The following is a 21,723-nucleotide window of genomic DNA, read 5'->3' on the forward strand; positions in this document are numbered from 1 at the left end:
ACCATCTAATGCCTGAGGATGCAGCTACAGAATGGGAAGGTGGCCAGTCAGTATTAACGTCACTTTCCTGGGACCCTCGGCTCCTACTTATTTTCAATCATCTCTGTATCGGTGGTGATTTCTGTGTTGTTTCCCATTTATATAAAATTTATCATAATATGGACTCATTAAGGACTATTTCCAAAGAACACTTGCTGCCAGTAGTATTATTGAGCTATCCATAGCCTGACTGCCCAGCCTGACACCTCACACAGAGGGTGTCACCAGGAACGTGAGCAGAGAAGCTGCAGAGCCCCTCATGCTATATTCGGTTAGTAGGGAATATTTCTGTGTATTCATTATCTATTGGTATACAACAGATTACCCCCAAACATATAATTAAACAAAAGGGTGAACAGAAATTGTCTCTCATGGTTGTTATGGGCCAGGAATTCCTGAGAAGTTCAGTTGAGCTGAGGTTGCAAGGAGTACACTGGGTGGGGCCTGTGGTCACCAGCTGGAGCAGTGTCAGCTACTTCCACAGCTGGCAGATGGGTATGACTGTTAGTGGGAGGCCTCTTGTCTTAGCCCACATAGGCCACGCTATAGGATGCCCAAGGAGTCCTCATAATATGATAGCTGACTTGAGAATGGTTTGAGAGAGTAAGAGGTAGATGATGTTATTCTTTCTGTGTGTCCCAGCCTTGGAAGTCCAGTTGCTGTCAGTTCTGCCATATTCTGATAGTTAAATCAGAATTGCTAAAGTATGTTCCAGTGATGCGGGCTATTAGCAAGTAGTACCCAAAGAGAAGAATCAGACTCCATTTTTCTCTTTCATTTGTTTGTGTATGTTCATGTGTGTTCATGTGTGTTCATGCATGTGCACATATAAACCAGAAAACAACCTCCAGTGTCATTTCTCAGGTACTGTCCACTTTTAGTGGTTTGTTTGTTTTCTTTATGTTTTTCTTTTTTGTTTTTTGATAGGGTCTCTCACTGGTAGCCTAGGGTTCCCCATGTAGGCTAGACTGACTGGTCAGTAAGTCCAAGGACCTGTTTGTGTCTACCTCTGTGGTGCTTGTGTTACAAGTCATACCACCACAACCAGCCTTTTTATGTGGGCTCTGGGGATGGAACCCAGGTCTTTTGCATGCGTGCAAAGCAAACACTTTACTTGCCACCTCCCCAGCCCTCTTTTTTCACATTGTAAAGCATATATAAGTATATTATAAACTACCCTGCTCCTTAATAATACCACCTCACATCTGTACACCCCTTATATTTAATCCCCTAAACAACTTTGTGAGATACATGTGGCTACCTTTAATTTTTAATATTCTCATTTACTTATGTAGCATATGTGCCACAGTGTGTGTGGGGGTCAGGGGCAGCTTATGGAGGTTAGCCCTCTCCTTTCACCGTGTGGACTCCAGTACCAAAGTCCGTCAGGCTTCAGAAAAGCCCTCCTCCCCACTGAGCTGTCTTGCCAGCTCTGACCCTTTTGAAATCTGTGTGTATGTTGGAGTGTATGCCACATGTAAAAGTGCCCATGGATGCCAGAAGAGTCAGACATGCTTCCCTCCTTTTGTGTCAGTGTATTTGAGTACAGAATGACTGAGAAACACACCCAACCTGGTGTGGCAGATTGTAAAGGGTGATGAACATTGCCTCCTGTCCCCTGGGACTTTCTTACCTGTCAATAACCTACTCCCATTGAGAGGTGGGGCTTCCTTTTCCTGGATCTGGCTGGGTGGCTGTAACATTGAAAGTTTTTCTGTGTGATTTTTCAAGGCCAAGATATTAAAAAGGTAGTATAGCCTCAAGACTTGGCATGAGCCATCATGTTATAAGGTACCCCATGGAGGGACCACATGTAGTCACCGTGGCTGACATCCCAGCTGAGCCTGGGTTGGCAGCCACCATCTACCACTGAGTATATGAAGGAAAACTCCAGCCTTGACCTTCGTGTCCTGTTAGCTGAGGGTATAAATGAGTGTGCAAGTAGTTTAGAACACAGTAAGCCACCTCTGCTGTGTCCCTCATGATCTGCAGACTGTGGGCATAATAATATGACCGTTTTATGCCACTAGATTGAGGGTAATTTGCTATGCAGCGATAGTAATTGGAACCTCCCCATAATTTGGCTGTCAGGGAAGGCCTCCTAGGGGCAGATTATAACTTAGATTCAGGGCCTGTAGATGCAAGCCAGGCACACAGGAATGGGAAGAGGACTCGTTGGTTTGGTAACCTCATAGCCCTCTATGACATGAGTTGTAATATTCCCATCACTATAAGCAGAAGGAAAAAATTCTCACTATGACATTCCTGAAGAATATTCTATTTAGTGCATAAGGATTATTTGGGCAATTGTCTCAGTAAACATTCACGGAATGAGTTCGATGGTGGCATTCCTCTCAGGAGTAAAAGATTCCAGTGTGCCCAGAGCTGCAAAGAGTGGGGTTTGTTATCTTCACTTTCTACTTGTGCACCAGAAGCATGAGCCCAGCTTTCTGTTCCCAAACCGCCGGCTGGGCATTTCCTCTGCATGCATTCATTCCTTCAGCAAATGTATATTAGGCACAAATAGCCCAGAAATGGTATGTATGGGTGGAACAACTGAGGGGCTCATTCTCAAGAAAGGACTAGTGGCTCTTCCTGGCACAGTCAACCTGGTGGTGTCCGTAGGATTTTACCCCTTGGTACCAAATGCAAGCCTCCTAGCACGTTTTCACCTGGTCTTCAAGGACACCAGAAAAGCACAAAAGGCACTCTCTAGTCAGGTACTGAAGGCCTCAGGAAGTCTGGCTCTTTACAGAGTTTATTCACTTGCAGTGTCCTGAGGAACCAGGAAGTACAGCAACCCTATAAGCCACTCGGCACACTGTCCTAGCTGACACCCTTGTCTGCCTGTGATCCCGGCTTATAATTCAGTCTGTACTCACAGCTTGCTGCTTTCAGCAGGAGCACATCTGTCTTCTGAGGGAAAATGAGAAGGCATACAAGGGCAGCTTTTCCCATTGCTGTTTGGTTTTTAACTTCTCATTAAGTCTCAGTAAAGCATGAATGCATTTGCTCCTGGGATCTTAAGTAAGATTAGGGATCAGTTGTGACAGCGGGGGTGATCTTTGTAGCAGAAGGTATAGGCGGCAGCAGTGGTACTACACAAGCTGCTGAAACATTCCTAAGCCCAGCGTCAGCTGCTGAGTGGGTTTCTTGTCACAGAATTCTGTATTCCTGAGAGTCATTCATGTATTCACCTACACAGAAGAAAGTGACAAGTGACTTGTGTATACCAAGCACTCATGACAAATGCCAGGAACTGGGTGGAAAACCCCCTTAGTACTACCGATGCCCCAGGATACCAAGTGCATGCTAACATGATAGCCGTTCAGAATGGCAGCCTCACAAGTCTGTTCAGCATTATAAAGGAGAGAAATACAGATTTAGAACAGAGCTACAGAATCTGTCTGGGATTCCTGCAGAGACTCTGGAAGTGGAGTCTAGCTGAAGTGGCCAGAAGTGAGACTTCAGGTTGGGACAGTGAACCTGAGAGCATCTCCGAGGGAACAATTATTATTCAGTAGCCCCCAGAGTCACCAGCTCTGTCCATTTTCTGAGAGAAGCCGGAAATCCGTATTTTATGTGAAATTTCTCAATATTTAAACACTCTGCAGGCCAAACAAAACACAGCCACCAGTTTTGACCTCTGCTTTATAATAGAGAATGCCTGCCTTTGTTCCTGCAAACTAATGAATGCTCAATTAAGAGAAGGAATTTGGAGGTTAGTGTAAGATTGTGCTCTTCAATGGGCTGCAGACCCCATCCCAAACCCTTGAGATACTAATTGACAGGCTTGCCCAGGCTGACAGTCTGGCTCTGAAGTGGACACACACAAGGAAATAGGAAAGCTATTCCAGGTCACTCTGCAAGGTCAGGGCAGCAATGCAAACATTAGGAAGTCTGAAAACACAGGTCAGGTGGCAGTAAGAAAGCTCCACAGTCCAAATAGCTGTAGTTAATAAATCATATTGGAAAGGTATCAGCAGCTTCTCTGTCCCTGGTATTGCTCTGTGAGGTAGAAAATTAAATAGAAATCAAACTGTAGTTGGCTGTCAGGAGCTTTTAGGAGACCAGCACGCCAGTATGAGGGATGAAGTTTCTGCCTGGAGCAAAGGTCTTCAAAAGGGTAATGATACACACTATTGGGCATCAGAGGGGGCTAGGTGCCTCAGTGCTTCCTCCCTCACATTTTGGAGTTCACTGCCCATATTCAAACGCCCATTCACCTAGATACACCTTGGTCAAAGGGCCTTGGTCAAGGAACTTCCTTTGTGCCAAAGGAACTTTCTCTCTGAAATGGGAATGATACTACTCGCTCTAAAAGGAAGTTGTGAAGCTCAGCGTTAGTATGATAGAGTCTGCCTAACACACAAGGCTTTGGAAGATGTGCTCCTTATTCATGGTGTACATAACAGCACTTGTGTGCTGAGGGAGACCAACCTCCTCAGTGGCTCTCTGGACCTTCCTTCAGTGACACTGAGACACCCATCTGTAGACACTCGATTGCAACCATCACTTCAGAAGCAATGTTGCTGCATCTCAGTTCTGCCCATCAAACTCTAGGGGATGTTGATCACAAAATAATCTCTGCTGCCTCACCATATGGAGTGACACATCGGTAGAAAAACTCTGGTATGAACACACCCCCTGCTTCCAGCGTGGTCCTAGACCAGACTTCCCTGTGGGCCCACAAGGAAATGAACATGAAGAGTTCCCATCCTTTAAGATGGTACACTTCCTTTTGCATTTCACCAGAGTGATTTTGTGCTGTGACCTTGCTATCAGCTTGCCTCCTCTCTACTGTTACAAAAAGGTCTTCAGAGCTTATGCCAAAGGTGAGTTTGTGTTTGCTAAGAAAGGTGAGCACCCTCCACACCCATTTCTCGGAAAGATGAATACCCCTTTTGTAGGTTATGCACAGGTATTCTTTCAATCATCACAAAAATCAGCCTTTTATAGAATTATAGAAGACACGTTTTTGTACTCAAGGAAAACCACCAAAACCATACTGTTTCTGCTGCTATAAGAGAAGCTCAGCAGCCTGAGATGTTGGCAGAAACAAAAGGCAACCTTGTTTCTTCCCACCTGCAATTACAATTTTACTAGCTTGTAAAGCGCACATAGAGTTTGTGGTACATTCTTGTCTTGCAGTAGGGGAGCGGCCCTGCTGTGAATGTAATTGGCTTTCTAGCTTCCTTTAACACTGAGGTGGAAAGGAGCTGGCCTGAAGGGCCTTTATGCTTAGAATTTCTCCATGCTGAATTGTGTTTAAATTCCATACATCTCCCTGAATGCATGGTTCCATTAAGTCTTAGTTAGAAGTGGAAACAAGGCTTATCTCTGGATATAGCCCCTTCCTTGCCACTTCTTGTCCTTCTGTAAAAGCTGAATCAAACTCTCTCTCTCTCTCTCTCTCTCTCTCTCTCTCTCTCTCTCTCTCTCTCTCTCTCCCTCCTTCCCTCCCTCCCTCCCTCCCGTCTCTTTAACTTAACTTACTAGTAGGGATTATTTCAAACCCTGTAAACTTCTGTTAAAGATATATGACATCTGAGTGTGACAACTTTATTCGGTACATCTCATTTGGAGTCACCGCCTCCCTTCTCCAGCCTCAGTTTTACACAGAATCTCTTCCCAAGACAAGGATCACTAGACAGAAACTTCCTTATGTTTATTCCCGGTTCCTGCGTGGCCTAGTGAAAGGTTGAGCTACGCAATCTTTAGAGCCTCTTCCAGTTCCCAGGGGCCTTGTTTTAAGCTTCTTGAGAAGTTACTGAAGTGAGGAAGCCACACCACTTGCGTCTGTCTCCAGGGCTTCGCAGCCAGGTTGCACAGAATAGCCAGCTGCAGCAAGGAGCCAAAGAGCCAGACCCTTAATGCCAGGGAAACATCATTGACTCTAAGGAGCAAATGGCAAGACTTCCATGTGCCAGAAGTCAGCTGCTTTAGCATTTTGTCAGTAAGTAGCAACTTCAAGTATTGTTACAAATACAGTCTGAAGGACAGCTTATAAGAACACATTCAGTAAGTTGATAATCTTACATCCTGTATCAAACAGGCTCTGAGAAATGCATTGTTAAGCAGGCCATTGTTGTAAACATCATAGAGGATACCTAGACAAACCTGTTTGGTACAGGTCAACCAGCATGTGGCCTCATAGCAACACCAAAAGATGCTGAGGTTGACAGGACACAGCATACTCTTACAGGAAACCCTTTCCCCCTCAAAAGTAAAAAGACTATATTCTAATGATTAAAAATGATAGAGTAACATACAAATGAGTAACAGTTGTTTATTATCAATATCAACTACAATGGGCTGTCTTTAATGTGTATGTTATACTGTCCTATATTGCTTAAACTGCAGATAGCCATGTAACTGTGGTGATACATTCTGAGAATGTACCATTTTCCTCATGCAAATACAGAGTCATTGTACAAACTAGGATGGCTAGCTCACTGGGAGCTAGGATATTCCAGGGCTGCCATTTGACATTTCATGCATTGGTGCCTGAAATGTTTAAATGACACAAGACCGTGACAACTTTATATACTCCTTAAAAATAAGTCCTGTTTATACCCCCCAATCCAATGGCAGTTAAACTAATGTCCAACACTCAAACATAGGCCATTAAAATACTATAACATCTGGTGCAGTTAACTCGTGAAGGAGTAGGTGTTTGCCTGGGGTTAAAAGCAAGGAGCCAGAGGCCATTTGCAGCTCTGGTGTGTAAGAGATAGGCTTCTTAGGAACTCGTGATATAAGGGACATTGAAGCAATGGTGGTAAGATTTTAAGGCTGGAGAATACAGGAGAGCAAGAAGATAGTGACAGGACTCCTGAGTGGAACAGAGGTCAAGAGGGCAGGGAGAAAGTAAGTAAGGCAGTCAGAGGTAATAAAACTACTGCTCATAGTTTCACCTTCCCTGCCTGCTGCCTTCAGGGACAGGTCAGTGATCATGCAGCAAGAGGCAGGAGCCAGAGAAGCCGGCATTCTCTGCCTTCTCATACTATCCCTGAGTTGCTAAGATACAGTCCTACTGAGGCAAAGGGCCTATTCATTTAATTTTCCTTTCATAGTTGGTCATAAGAGAACAGAGAGTTCCGAAACCCTGTGACCCACAAGGACAGTAACAGTTTATCCTTTACCAAGTCATGTAATATCTCTGGTGCTTAAAATCTTTGTGTGTAAAACGAGAAGGCTGTACTAAATAATTAGATTAATAACAGCTCCTCTTTATTGTGTGCTCAACAAATGCCATTTACTTTTATGTTAGAGGACTGACTTTAGGCCAGGCCCTGTTCTAAATCTGCATGGATTATCTCATTTGGTCCTCAGAAGAGCCCTTTGAGATAGGTGCTGTGATTATCCGTGCTTTACCAACAAGCTGGACTTACGCAAGGCCAGCCTGCTGGCATGGAGGAGCTGGAATTCAAACGCACGCTCTCCTACTCTAGCCAGCACTTTACATTATTCTCAGTCTTGTGTGAAATATTTCAAATGTTTCAAAACATAAAGAATGGCTACTGTCAGCTTCATCATTAACCCCGGCAGTTGAAAAGGTCCCTTTGAGTTGTAGAAACGAGAACCTCCATGTTGGACTGTTTCCTTCTAGCACCAAACCTTTTCCTTTATAGCAGCAAACTGCTACCAAGAAACAAAGACCTCCTCAGCCAGGCTGGAGGTCCTCAGCCTCTCCCCGGGCGGGGACAGGAACAGTGGGTCAAAGGGAGATAGAACTGGGCTTCTACACCCCTCACTAGCTAGAGAGTGCCAGCCCCTACTCAGTGTTCAGGGAGACTCTGGGCGCATCGTGATCCTATTGATCAGGACCACTTTCCTGCCCCAGTTCCCCTAAATAGGCCTTAAGCCCCAGTATTATTTATAGGTCAGTTGTAAATAGTGCTGTTATGGTCAGATATTCTCATTCTGTCTGTACCAATAAAAACCAGCAGTTCTAGAACAAAGCACCTGAGTCACTTACTGAATATATGGTGGTTTACAAGGAAAGCAGACTAATTCTATGTATTTAAGAAGCTTCAAGTCTTATTTTTCAAAAGTTTGGGGTTGTCACATTCTGTATTTACAACTTGTGTCAGGGTTCCCACCCCTTGCTCCCTGTTTATACACTTTTAACTGACTGCTCCTTAATTCCCTCCCCTTCAGTTGGTGGGAGTCATTGGCATATGTCTGGAGTTCAGCTAGCACCCCTCCCACAGAATGTGGTTAGAAAACCCAACTCTTCTAGAATTGCCGTCAGCCTGAAGGTTCCTTCTGGAGGGACCAAAAACAAAATCTCTGATGCAGCTGACATTTTAGGTGTGTATATAATTTACCAAATTGTTGGCCACTTGGCTCTGAGTTGGTGGTCACAAAAGGAATTAGCAGCCCTCCCCTTCTATCCCCAAAATATGAAAAGGGAAGGGTGTTACTTGGCACTGGCCCAGAGTTCTGCTGGCACACAGAGTCAAACAGCAGCACAATGGTACATTTGGCCACAAAAGGCTTTGGGGTGGCAAGAGGGGCCAAAATAGTTGTGGCATAAGTTGGCTAGAGTCTTAAGCAAATCTGAGTTTAATTTAATATAGAGATAACGCCCCCTACCCCCAACCAAAACTGGTTGTTGCTTCCTCTGTCTCCGTAGAAGGAGAAATGCAGCCAGGAGTTAGCTCACAGTGTGCTTTTAAAGTAAGACACACAGTGGTCTTTACTTGGGCTTTCACATCTGCCTGGGCAAGATGGAATAAGGGTATGAAGACATAGGGGTAGCTGGGGAAAGCTGAAAATGGATCTTGAGGTTTGAATTCCTTCTGTGAGTTTGCTTAAGCCACACTGCCTGAGCTTAGACTAGAGAGGCAGGCAGTCTGTCTCCTTGGGATAAGGAAGGATTTGGAACGCAGTGAATGTGAGGTCTTGGCCCCACTGTGTTTTCTGGTTTGTTTTGTTAGCAGAAGCAAGTTATTCTAGTTTCTTGCTTCTGGCTTTCCCCTCAGCACACTTTAAGCAATGAGTCTCCACCCTGTTGATGGCAATGGGGTGGATGGAATGGGATAATGAAAGGGTGGACAGAGACGTTGATTCAGCTTCCTAGGCTGAAGGAGGCAGGGAGATTTCAGACCTCAGAGCTAGCTTTTCAGTCCATTAAGAGTAGTGAGGGAAGGGGGACCACAGGGCTGAAGTCATCTCAGACCAGTACAGAAGTTGAAGTCTCAAAGAAACAACCTTGGCCAGCAGTTGTTAGCTGGGAAAACCAGCTTTTGTCACTTGGAAATAGCAGGAGAGAAACTGTATAGAAAGAAAAGGTGTGGTCCCCAGCCAAAACTAATTAGGACATGTAAAATGGTTGAAATAGTATGCTTTATGTTATATATATTTACCATTCAATAAGGAAAAGAATGCCTTCCCTTTTAAAAAACCAAGCAGCTGCAAGCACCTCAGGAAAGCACCAGCACTCCTTGACTGTGGACTCTAGTTTACAACCTTGGATATTTACTAAGTGCTTGTCACTATGATGAAGCAAGTTCAAAATATGTGTCAAACAAGACACAAGAGCAAGCACTGAAAGAGTCCACCGAGTCACGAGAAGATGTGCTGAAGAAAGGCACACTAACCCCTTATACCTAGCAGGGTCTGTGGTTCACAGGGCAAAAGTGTAGAGGGTACAACCTGCTGGGTTTTTTGTGTGTATGGGCAGATGCAAGGTCTCACTGTGTATCCTTGGATGTCCTGGAAATTACTATGTATACCAGGCTGGCCTGGAACTCACAGAGATTTGCCTGACTCTGCCTCTCAAGTGCCAAGACTAAAGGCAAGTACTATCATGCCAGTCTTAACTTGGTGGTTCTTGGCAAAGCTCCTGTTAGGGCTTCCCAGAAAAAAAATGTCATCTAAGTTCTTTTAAAACGGTCTGTAAGTGAAAGGGTCAGCCTAGAATTCAAGTCTTTCTCTTGCCATTCCTGGTTATGCTACTGTGAATAATGCTTGGGCAGAAGGAAATGCCCAAAAAATACAGAGTAGAATGAGTCACTCCAGGAAGAAGGCAGAGATGGAAATGAACTCAGAAGGGGCCATTCGTTCTTTCCAGCTATGCTATTGTGTATTTGTGAGTGGAACACTGTCATTAATCTCTGTATTCTCTTTAGTAATACTTGGTCCTGAGTTCAAGTAAATAGTTGGCTTTCAAGTAAATCTTTAAATAACCCTGGTGTGTGGGCTTGCTTCAGCATGACCACTGAGGGGTACTTTCGCAAGGTTACTGAGGTCATAGCTTCTGAAGTTGAGCAGCATGAGAATGTCAACTGTGCCCCTCAGCCAACCTGTAAGCCTAAGTATGTTGCTTAAACTTGCTACAGCTCATTTTCCTTCCCATAAATCCTACCTCACTAGGGTGTGAGTTTAGGTGATGTGCCCGTGTGTGGTGCTGAGTGAAATGTTTAGCAATACAGAGAAGGCCCTTAGTGTTGTTCATGGAAGTCCTCTCTGTGGTGTGAAAAAATGACCTCTTGGCCAGTAGCACTGTAATGTTTCTTCATCAGGGCCCGTCTGACCACAGTTTCTTTCTTTGCTTATGTTTCTTGTTCTGGCTACCAGTTAAACTGTCTGTGAACAACAAGGACATACTAATGGACTCTAGAAATCGTCTGAAACATTACACTGGAGATATCTAGGTACATGGTTTTATATTTACTCTATACCCCTTTCCAGCACAGCTCCAGTCTTTTCTAGGTTACATCCCCCATATTTCTGTCTCTGACATGGGTAATAATTTACTCCACATGACTGATAAGAAAACTAAGTAAGTATTGAATTTTTATTGCTATATGTTAGTAAATAGTTAAATATTATAAAAATGCTTTCAGATGGCCCAACAGAAACCATTGGTACTTCCACAAGGGAAACTTAGTGGAAGCAACAGTTGGTCTCCTGCAGTACACTTTCCCTTTAGAAACACTAGTATGAAGCAGTGTATGCTGGCCCAATAGAAAATAAGCAAAAAAAGCAAAGCAGAACTAGCAATCCAACAGTGTGAGCTGGACGTAATAACACGCACCTACAATCTCAGGACTCAGGAAGCGTAGGCAGGGAGATCAGGCGTCTGGAGCGATCCTGGGAGATGAAAAAGTTCTAGAACAGCTTGGATTATAAATCAAGACCTCACCTCAAGAAATCAAGGGCCAGGGGGCACATAGTTCAGCGGTCAAGTGTGTGTCTATGACTGCCTAGCATTCTTGATTCTGGGTTTGATCCCTAGCACCAGAAAAAGAAAAAAAGATATTCAGTGAGGTGGCATTGCTAACAACACTAAATGAGGGCTTCTTTTTCTGTTATCAGAACTCAGTGTGTTCTTAGTGACAAGCTATTCTATATGTTGGTGTATACAAATATGGATATCCAAATTATAGTTTGCATATCATGTATTTAAATAAGTGATCTCCTTTCCAAAATTTGGAAATTTTTGGTAACTCCATTTTATTTTTACTTACTTCAGATATATTCTTACTTGATTGTATCTACATATTTTATAGGATGCCCTATGATGTATTCTCCTGAAATCACCTTAGATAAGAATTGTGAGCACTATACCAAACTGCAGTTCTTGTTTGTTTGAGACAAGATTGCTGTCCAATTTACTGGTGTGACTTGCCCTAAAAAGAAGAAAAAGTAACGGCCTGGGGATGGATAAAGGTGGGGGTGGAGGGAGGAAGGCAAGAAGGCAGCTTGGCCCCAAATGGCTTTGGAACCCAACAGAAGGGAGAACTGACTGCCCCAGACGTGTTATTTTTCCTGTGGCTTCCACCCCCACCTCTTCCAGTCTGAGCTATGAGTACAGTTGAATTTTTCACCACAGAACTTGGCTATGCTTCCTAAGGGACTCCCCCCCCCCCCATCTTTCCATAAATTATAGGTTTGTACATGAGAGCAGGACAGATGATTCTCATTATCTTTTGGGTTGGGTTCATATGTGCATGTGTGTGTTTGAGAAACCTCCTGCTGTCCACTCTTAAGTGTATATCAAACTCAAAGCTGACTAGCTTCTGTTAACAGGAGAGCCTGATGAGCAGTAAGTCAGCCTTCCTTCTCAGTAGGAGGTTCTACCTTGACTTATGTCAGCTGCAGGAAACAGGAGGCCAGGCCCTGATGTCAGGCACAGTACCTGACAGACACCCTGTGTTGAAGCCTCTCTATGAGTGTATCCACTGATTTGTCATTTGACATTTCAAAAATACATTTTACTTTCAATTCAGATCACTGAAATAACAGGACAAATCTGAAGAGCTAACTAACCCCAGGACATAGAAACCACTTATAAGTAGTCATATAACCTATTAAAGGCTAGAGCCACTCTGTAGTAGTTCCTTTTTTTTAATTGGATATTATATTTACATTTCAGATTTTATCCCCTTACCCCCATTCCCCCCACCACCCAGGAACCTCCTATCCCATCCCCCCTCCTCATGCTTCTATGAGGATGTGGCCCCACCTACCCCCCCCCCCCCCACTCAGTGTTCAGCCTTTATGGGACCAAGGATCTCCTCTCCCACCTATGCCCGACAAAGCCATCCTCCCCTACATATACAGATGGAATCATGGGTCCCTCCCTATGTGCTCCCAGGCTGGTGGTTTAGACTCTGGAAAGCTCTGGTTGGTTGGTATTGTTGCTCTCCTCATGGGGCTACAAACCCTTTCTTCTCCTTCAGTCTTCTCTCTAACTTCTCCATTGGGAAACCCTTGATCAGATCAGTGGTTAGCTGTGAGCATCTGCCTCTGAATGTGTCAGACTCTGGCAGACTCTTGTCATCATGCACTTCCTGCTATCCACATCAGTGTCTACCTTTGGTGACTGTACATGGGATGGATACCCAGGAGGAATGGTCTCCAGATGGCCCTTCCTTCAGTTTCTGTCCCACACTTTGTCTCCATATTTGCTTCCTTAAGTATTTTTGTTACTCCTTCTAAGTAGGACCGAGGCATCCATTTTGCTACCATGATAAAACCATGACCAAAAGTGACTTGTAGAAAAGAGGAATTTTTTTAGCTTACAGATCCATAACGGTGAAGCATGGCAAAGAGGCACCGGGAACTGAGTGATCACATTTGTATTAACACACAGGAAGCAGAGAGAGAGTGAACTAGAAGTGAAGTAAACTCCCCAAGTCCCATGCTTCTTCCAACAAGGTTTCACCTCCTTAAGGTTCCAAACAGCACCACCAAACAGATACCAAGTGTCCAGATACAAAAGCCTGTAAAGGTATTTCTCATTCAAACAGCCACACACTGCTAATGGTTAAGCGTGGAGTGGGGCACTCCTTTTGCTTAGGGACCCAGTCTAGGTGCAACACGATGACAAGTCAGAGAAAAGAATGAACTGTGTCACACTGGAACTTATTCTTCCCTTTTGGAATCCTAAAATATTCAGCCTCTGGAAGAAAAAAGTCCTCAGAGAATGACACAAAGAAAATGAGAAAATGTGACCTACAGGGGAACAGAATATAATTTACTTCAGGATCTGACCATTTTGTCATTCACAGGCATAATGGGATTAGAGTAAGGGAGTTACTTGAGAAAGTACCTGGGACAGGATGAGAGGAAGAAGAAAAGCAGGAAAAGACAGGTAACATATTTAAGGAAGCAGAGTTAATGGTAGGTATTCATTTCAATAGAAAAGTTGAGGGACTTGCAGAAAGAGCAAGTAAGGATGGTCACGTCTTCTATTCCCAGAAGAAACAAAACAATCTGGACTTGGAAAAGCAGACTTCAAAACGAAGAGAGAGCTGAAGTGAGTGAGATGCTGGAAGAAGAGTTAGCCATGAGCACAGGAAGGGGAGATACTGCCAAGAAGCATGCTAGAGAGATGGAGAAACTGGCTGAAGAAGACAGTTTTATAATCCAGAACCTTCTGAATGAGACCGCCATCAAGGTAGCCCCCCAAAATGGCCTAGAAAGTGCTATAAATTCCCACAACCTTGTCTTGGAGTTTAATGGGCCAAATATGTATTTGCCTGCTGTCTCCTGCCCTAACCTTGACCAAGTCGTACTGAATTAATACCCTCTCTTTCTACTGGACTGCCTTGGCAACTCTTTTGTTCTTGTTGTACTAAAAATAGTTCCAGGGACAAAAGGGATGAGATACATGAAAGGCAACAGCTTAGGATATGTTAATATAAGTCTTTCTTGTTCAGGACCAACTAATCCATCTTAGGAGCCCCTAGAACTCATGCTTTTTGATGTTGGCATTTTATTCAATGATTTATTGATGGCTGACTCTTTTACTGTATTTCATAATATGAATTCAAATTTAACACATGTAGTCACTCTGAGGATTAAATCCTATGATAATTCTGTTGTTTACTCTAAATAGACAAGATATCGATTGCATAATTAAAAAGTTAATATACTTAACCTTGTTTACCTAAGTAGCAACTTAAAGCTAAGATTCTGATCTGTGGTATGAGGCCTTTTTGTATGTCAAATGTGCCATGTGCTGTGGCTTATTTAAAGACAAAACTTTATAATTTAGATTTATTTGTCAGGTAATGATGCATGGCAAAAAACTTAAAAGTAAAGTGCACAGTAAGTTATTTTAGATGTATGTGTAATGTGTTGTTCTGTTTTAATTTGAGCAGAATGCTTGTTGTCATTCTAGAGCAATATGCTCTTTCTAAAATTGTTCTCTACAACTGTATGCCTGAAAGAGTCTAGCATAGGCCTAGACCAAACCTCGACATAGTATTTCTAAAATGTGTGATAATAAGAATAATTTGATTTATGCCAATGATTGTTGTAATAATCACATGTATCCATTGGATTTTCATTGGATTCTGTTGTTATTCTTGTTTTTGAGGTGAAAACCTTAGCAGGGAGGCTTGCTCCAGATCACCACTTAGTGCATTCAAAGTTCAGAATTTAGGTTCAGGAAGGTTGTTTTCAACAGCATTCTTAGTTTCTAAGTAAGCAGGGGGTGTCTCTGATTCCACAGACTGTTGACCACAATATGAGTTCTTACAATCATTTTAGGTATGGATTAAAATATTTTATGGAAAGAAAGGTATCCATTCATTTCTCTCCATTCTTCAGGTTAAATCAGGTTTCATTCTGGTGCTGGTAGGATTTGAATCTTTGATATTTGATGGTCTCCTTTTCAATAAAGTTGATGTCAGCAGTGGGGCCAGCAAATAGAAAGGGGTTCAGGTGCTTTCAGGGTCAGCTTTATTTCATGGCTTTTGACTTATTCATAGAAGACTCTTATTTTAAATAAATGTATTTAAAGTACCCAAGTTGTTTAATTTAAACAAAGTATTAAACAAATTGTATACATGGAATGCAGCTGTGACATGGTAGCCATTCATTTTCATATGATTGAAGTTTTAGAAACACTGTCATTATCCAGCATTTTGAAATTCACTCTAATATAATGACTTTAGCTTTTGGTGACTTTTAACCTGTAAGTTACTTTCTTTCTTTCCCCCTATTGGAATCCCCTTGTGCTTTTATCAAAGAAGTTCCCCCCAGGCTGGAGAGATAGCTCAGCTGATAAAGAGTATTGCAAGCTTGGGAGCCTAGGTTCAAACCCTGAACCTATGTTTAAAAAAAAAAATCTAGGCATGGTGGTACACATTTATTATCCCCATCCTAGGGAACAGAAAAAGAAGGATCTGGCGTGTCCTAGCCAGCCAATGTGGCTGAATCGGTAAGCCCTGGGTATAGTATGAAATCTTATCTCAGAAAGAAAGATTGGTGGCTCCTGAGGAGTGACACCCAGGATTGTCCTCTGATCACACTCAAGTCAAACACAAGCTCACCTATACATGTGCTTCTACACACACACATGTGCATGCAAAGATTCCCAGTGCCCCTCTGTGGATTTACTATTGTTACCTCCATAAAGATAGCAGTTTTAAATCCCTCTTTTCCCTGAAATAATTGTATTCCTACATTCGTTGTGGTTTTAAAACCTCCTTTTGTAAAGTGATAGTGATAGTAGATAATAGATTTTGGTGTGGTTTTAGTATCTTTTATATGGCAAAATAAAAACTTGGAAATTATTTTTTAAGTGAAGCTGATCTAGAAAACACAGCCGACAATGAGGGCCTTTCTTGTCACTCTGTACTTACAGTAGAGCCCTTCTTGGTTGCCTAGCAGTCTTAAGTATCTCAGGAACAGTGATCTGAACTTATGCCAAGCTTTATTTCTAAAGCACATTCAAGCATTTTCTCGGGGACGTTATTAAAAAGGTCTCTGCTTGTGACACTCTTGTGTCTGTTCCCTGTTTATAGTTTTGCTTTCCAAAAGAGCTGTTCTGTCCCTCCGTGTCCATGAGTGATTACCTCCACTATTTCAGATGCCATCTCTAAGTCAGCTGACTCGTTCTAAAGCTGTTTCCTTGGCTTATAGTTTGTTCAATACATATCTTACACATGCCTACCACCAAAACTCTGTTCTTTCTTGTAAAGAAATGTCTAGAAAGTTTTACTACTTATTCTCTAAGATGTATTTATTTTATTTTTATGGGTGCACTTTAGCATTACAGATAGCTGTGAGCCACCATGTGGGTGCTGGGAATTGAACACAGGACCTCTGGAAGAGCAGTCGGTGCTCTTAACCTCTGAGCCATCTCTCCAGCCCTACATACTTATTCTCAAACAGATTGGTTCTCATCCACCCCTAAAGTAGAAGATGGCTACAAAAGCCTGAACTCACTTGCTTCTTATCTCTAGAGTCTTTGGTGATGAGTTAGTTTTCCAGTTCATGTGTTCTTGCTAGACCACCATCCAATACAGCTCTTATGGCTGGGCCCTGAGATCAAAAATCCACCCTTAGCCTCTGATGTTGCAATGTTCAGTCTTATATAGTCAGAATAGACTCAAGGTCACAGGCAAAGGCTCTCTGGAGTTCTTTCCATTTTGACTTGTGCCAGCCATGGCTTTGGAAAACAGTTACAAAATAAGACTTGGACTCCATCTTCCTATCTCAGTCACTTTCCCAGGGAAGAAGAAGACATAACCTTCTGCCTGGCACAAGGTGAGTGCTAAAGCCTGTGATGGTGAAGTCACAGATGTGAACCCTCTCAAGTTTAGAATGTATACATCATTATGACTAAGTGTGCCAAGCTGGTGTAATCGGTACCAAGACATGGACATGGATCTGCCTTTTAGTCTTAAAAAAGTCTATCAGTGGAAAATAATTTTGTTATTTGATTAGAGCTGTATAGTTAGCCAAATATTACTGTGCTAGCCCAGGCCTTCTATAATATTTTAGAGAAATAAGAAAGGAAAAGAGAAGAAAAGAAAAGAAAGGAAAAGAAAGGAAAGGAAAAGAAAACAAGAGTGCATTTCTAACCATGTTTGAGAGCCAGGCTTCTGTCACTAAGCAATGAAGTAGCTCAAGTAGCCTTGCATAAGTGGGAATTTGCGGTTTCCAAAGCTGCCCATTCCCCCAAACAACTGAAATATGTTATTGGCATTTGGCTGTTTGCTATGTTTTGCTCTCCTTAAGTTTCTTTTTAAGGGGGGTTGAGTTTAAAGGCACAACCACTGAAAAATGCAATTTAATCATAGAACTGTGAAAGGCTAAGCCCAGAGTTAACCCCAGGATGCTCTGGGCTGTTTTGTTAAACCAAAGCTTGGAATGAACCTTAATCCCAGGGCATGCTAGCAAGCAAGAAGGAAGTGGAGAGTTAGGCCAGGGACGCAGGGGATGGGCCAGTCTGCCTGTGAGGGCCACTTACTTAAGCCCTTTCCATTAGGAGGCCAAGCCGCTGATTTACACTGGGAAGAACAAGAGAAAGGAAAGGGGGTCAGTAACAAGAGCAAGAGCCATGGAGGGTAGAAGGGCTCCTGGGTGGGAGTACTGCCACTCTCACTGCAGGGCATCACAGAGGAGAATGCCAAAGGCCTCCTCAGTCCCAATTCACTTTATGAACAGCTGTGGGGTTTAGGTTTACCTGACCAGAAAGATACGAAATGGCAGAGAATTTGGATTTGTGATCAGTTGCTAAAGAGAAAGTAATCTTTTAGGCAGCTGAGCAGGGAGGTTCACAGCCCAGCCATTTCTAGACCTGAAATAGAATGCTAATTTGATAATGAGGTCACAGGGACTCATCGGCCTGGCAGGGGCCAGCTACCCTATGCTTCAGTCTTACTGGCCCAGCACCATAGTCAACAAATAAATACATACCCAGTGCTTCTTTTCTGTGCATGTTGAGAGCATGGCTGATTCTCAAAAGTATATCAGTGTTTACCCTGGTTTTTTAAATTTAATTAAATAATCATCAGAAATGCTGGTTATTTGGAATGTTTATATAAGATTCCATTGCTACAGTTGACTTAATTTTCTCTCTCTCTTTTTTCCTAGCTACTAAAGATTTCCAGTTCTTTCTTATTATAAAGAATATACTCTGATATACATACTTGCACAAGAACACTTATTTTTTAATAATAAGATAAAATTAGATTAATTACTGAAGAGATGTGAACTTTTCAAAGTGCCTGGAATATAATTATAAACCTTCATGTCACTAGAGCATTAACTATTGTCATTTTTAAAAACATAAATCTCGTCATTTCATGGGGAGAATGGCTTCTCATTGTTTGGCTTTGCAAGCTTATTTTCTGTTACATATAAAGCTAATTTTATATGTTTATTACCACATTTGTTTTAAATATATTTTTATATGGTAGCTTGTGCCTATTTGGGAGCAGGCTATATATTTTCAGTTAGCTTATACATTAACGTGACTACATATATGATATTTTTCCTGTTTTTATTGCTTGCCATTAGGTCCCGCCTCCCCTTAGTTTTTTTGAGACAGGGGTTTTCTCTGTGTAGTCCTGGCTGTCCTAGAACTCACTCTGTAGACCAGGCTGACCTCAAACTCATAGAGATCCACCTGCCTCTGCCTCCCGAGTGCTGGGATTAAAGGCGTGCGCCGCCATTGCCCGGCTGCCCTTAGATTTTTTTTTTTTTAATGTAATAGTTTTAGATAAGCAAGCATTTCACACTTTACATGTTCAGATCTGTACATTTTTCTCCTTTTATAATTTCTTCTTTGGCCTTAAAACCTATAGAATCCTTCCCCTTTGTCAGAGAAATATCCACCTACATTTTCTTGCTCTTCATCAGGGCCAGGCCTGAGCACAGGGCTGGGTGCTGGCTGGTGTGTGCAGGGCTCAGCTTCATCTCGAAACTGCAGTTTCTAAGAGTTCTTGTTTGTACATTTAGTAATTTAGTACATATTTGGAAATCATTTTAATTTTTGGTATGAAATGAGGCTACATCTTCCTCTTTTTCCCCCAAATGGGTAAATTACTTCAGCCTTGTTTTTAATGATCCATCTTTCCTTTGGTGACTCTTGATGAATGAATGTACCATGTTCCTCATATGCTTTGAGTATCACATATTTGAGCAATCACTTGTGTTTCTTAATAACAATTTTAATGCCAGCATCAATCATTTAGACCTTATATTTTGCATTCCTCTAGCACATGTATATTCTCATATTCTTGTCTTCAAAATGGTTGTACTTATGCCTCACCTTTCACTCTTTGAGAAAACGCTGGTGATTGTTGCAGCAACCCAATTCTAAATTATTTTTAAGGATTGTACTTTCTTTACATTGAATTTTTTAACATCTTAAGCAGTTAAAATTGTTTATGTGGGACTTGAGAAAGCACATGTATAGTTTAAATTGTAGATGACTATTATGTTAAATAATCAACCTAATTTTGTAGTCTTAAGACTAAGTGATAGGGGCTGGAGAGATGGCTCAGTGATTAAGAGCACTGACTGTTCTTCTAGAGGTCCTGAGTTCAAATCCCAGCAACCATATAGTGGCTCACAGCCATCTGTAATGGGATCTGATGCCCTCTTCTGGTGTGTCTGAAGAAAGTAACAGTGTACTCACATATATTAAATAAATAAATAAATCTTTAAAAAAAAAAAAAAGTGATAACAACCAAATGCCCCAGAACATCCCAGGCAGCACTTACAGAGTGGGGCACAGTCTGCAGAGCAGATAGCCTCAGAGGCTGCACACTCACATACCCAACTTCATCTCTACAGAGGAGCAGAACATGCCCCACATGTTAAATGTTTGTGTGCTTTTACACTACACAGTCAACAAGAATGCTAACTATCCCAGTGTTAAAGTGCTTTTCCAGATCAATTCAGAAGTTGCCCATGTTGGCCTTTCTGGCTACCCACAAAATTTACCCTATGTTGTCTTGCTGTGCAGAGAGCTGACGAGCACATCTCCCAGGAGTTGTGAAGCACACATCCCCTGGAGTCCCCCTGAGCTGCTTGTGGTAGCAACTTCTCCATCTGCCCTCTATTCATACCCTTAAACCAGAATGCCCTCTGGTCAGAGACTTGCCATTGGTTTGGATAGGACTGTAATTTAAACATTGGGATCCAAGGCCTGCTCTAGGAATGTTCCTGCGACCTTCTGTTTTAGGTTTTGATGCAAAGGCTGAGTGTGCTTAGACAAGCCTAAAATTGAAGTGACACAGAAGCCATTTCTCCTCCATAACAGGTCATCTGTTTTAGAACTGTAGAAGGCACCAGAGCAAGAGGAGACAGACTAGGGGCCAAAGTCAAGTATGCTCTAGATACAAAGTGACACTTGAGCCAAGTGTGAGGGGCTGTGTCTTAAGGGAAAGGTGGTAGAGATGAAAAACAAAAAACCAAAACAAACAAAACAACAAGCATTGAAATCAGGCAGGCCTGAACAGAACTGAAGCTTGCTGAAGGCCCCTGATTGCTCTGGTTGGTTCACTTGTGTGTAAAACACAATACTGATTTGGAAAAAGTTGTAGTAAAAACTGAAAATAAATATAGAAAGCATCCAGAAGTTACATTTGATAATAGCAGCGAATGGTAGTTATGATGATCAAACTTACACAGGGAATAAGAAGCAGGATAGGAGAGGGCAGCACATGGACGTTGTAGAGAACACCGTAAACAAGTGTGGACAGATAGCTGTGCTTAGCTTGAAGGCCAAGCTCAGGAGGATAAACCTAATCCTGCAGGGACTGAAGAAACGTCAGGGAGCTGTGTTAAACAGATGCTAGCTCTAGAAAGACACAGTGGATCTCATGCTCTGAGATCCAAGCTTCCTATACCTCCAAGCAAGCTATGAATGGTCCCCATTGGCCTGCCAGTGCTCTGGGTGTCTCACATGCATTATCTGAAGAGGGGAATGAGTCCAAAGGAAGGCAGTGACTAGTGGAAGGTACAGTTGGTTACTGTGTGAGGATGATGGTGTGTGTTGCTAATGCATTGTTATTTTAGCATCTGGCTCAGTCTGCAGTTTATAAGATCACAGAGGTTGGAGTGACTGGAATGAAGGCCAAGGGAGCAAGTAGGAAAGTCCCACCTTTGGTTTGAGGGTCTGAGAGTCACTTAAGGTCTGTATATTTGCACTGGGAGGGAGCTTGCCTAGTGATCACAAGACCCCAAGACCCTTTTCAGCACTGTGATATGTAACGTGTACACACACACACATACATACTCTTTGATTTTAAAAGGAGAGAACTCTGAACTCCTTCCGCCAGTTTATCCTAACTGGTGTGCGACTGCTTGAAATTTCGCTTGAGCTCTGATCACTATGGAAATGGGCTGTGGAAAACTAAGTGGTATCCCTCAGTTAAGTATGCTGATGGAGGGCCAGGGGCTAAAACCCCCTCAGACAGT

General features: G+C 42.6%; 1 protein-coding gene across 11 annotated transcripts in view; it reads left to right on the plus strand.

Annotated features, from left to right (window-relative positions):
* The window catches only part of Plekhm3 (pleckstrin homology domain containing M3), a 190,504-nt gene that overhangs the window by 128,909 nt on the left and 39,872 nt on the right, over positions 1 to 21,723 (plus strand). The window contains exon 7 of one of the 11 annotated variants that reach the window (XM_076931779.1): positions 13,756 to 14,096. The exons of the other annotated variants lie outside the window; for them this stretch is intronic. Within the exon in view, the coding sequence (XP_076787894.1) occupies positions 13,756 to 13,812 (57 nt within the window). The 3' untranslated portion in view covers positions 13,813 to 14,096. Of the gene's footprint in view, positions 1 to 13,755; positions 14,097 to 21,723 lie in introns of those variants that run through there. 11 annotated transcript variants of the gene reach the window in all.

The sequence above is a fragment of the Arvicanthis niloticus genome, chromosome 3, assembly GCF_011762505.2.
Source record: "Arvicanthis niloticus isolate mArvNil1 chromosome 3, mArvNil1.pat.X, whole genome shotgun sequence".
In the NCBI taxonomy this organism is placed as follows: domain Eukaryota; kingdom Metazoa; phylum Chordata; class Mammalia; order Rodentia; family Muridae; genus Arvicanthis; species Arvicanthis niloticus.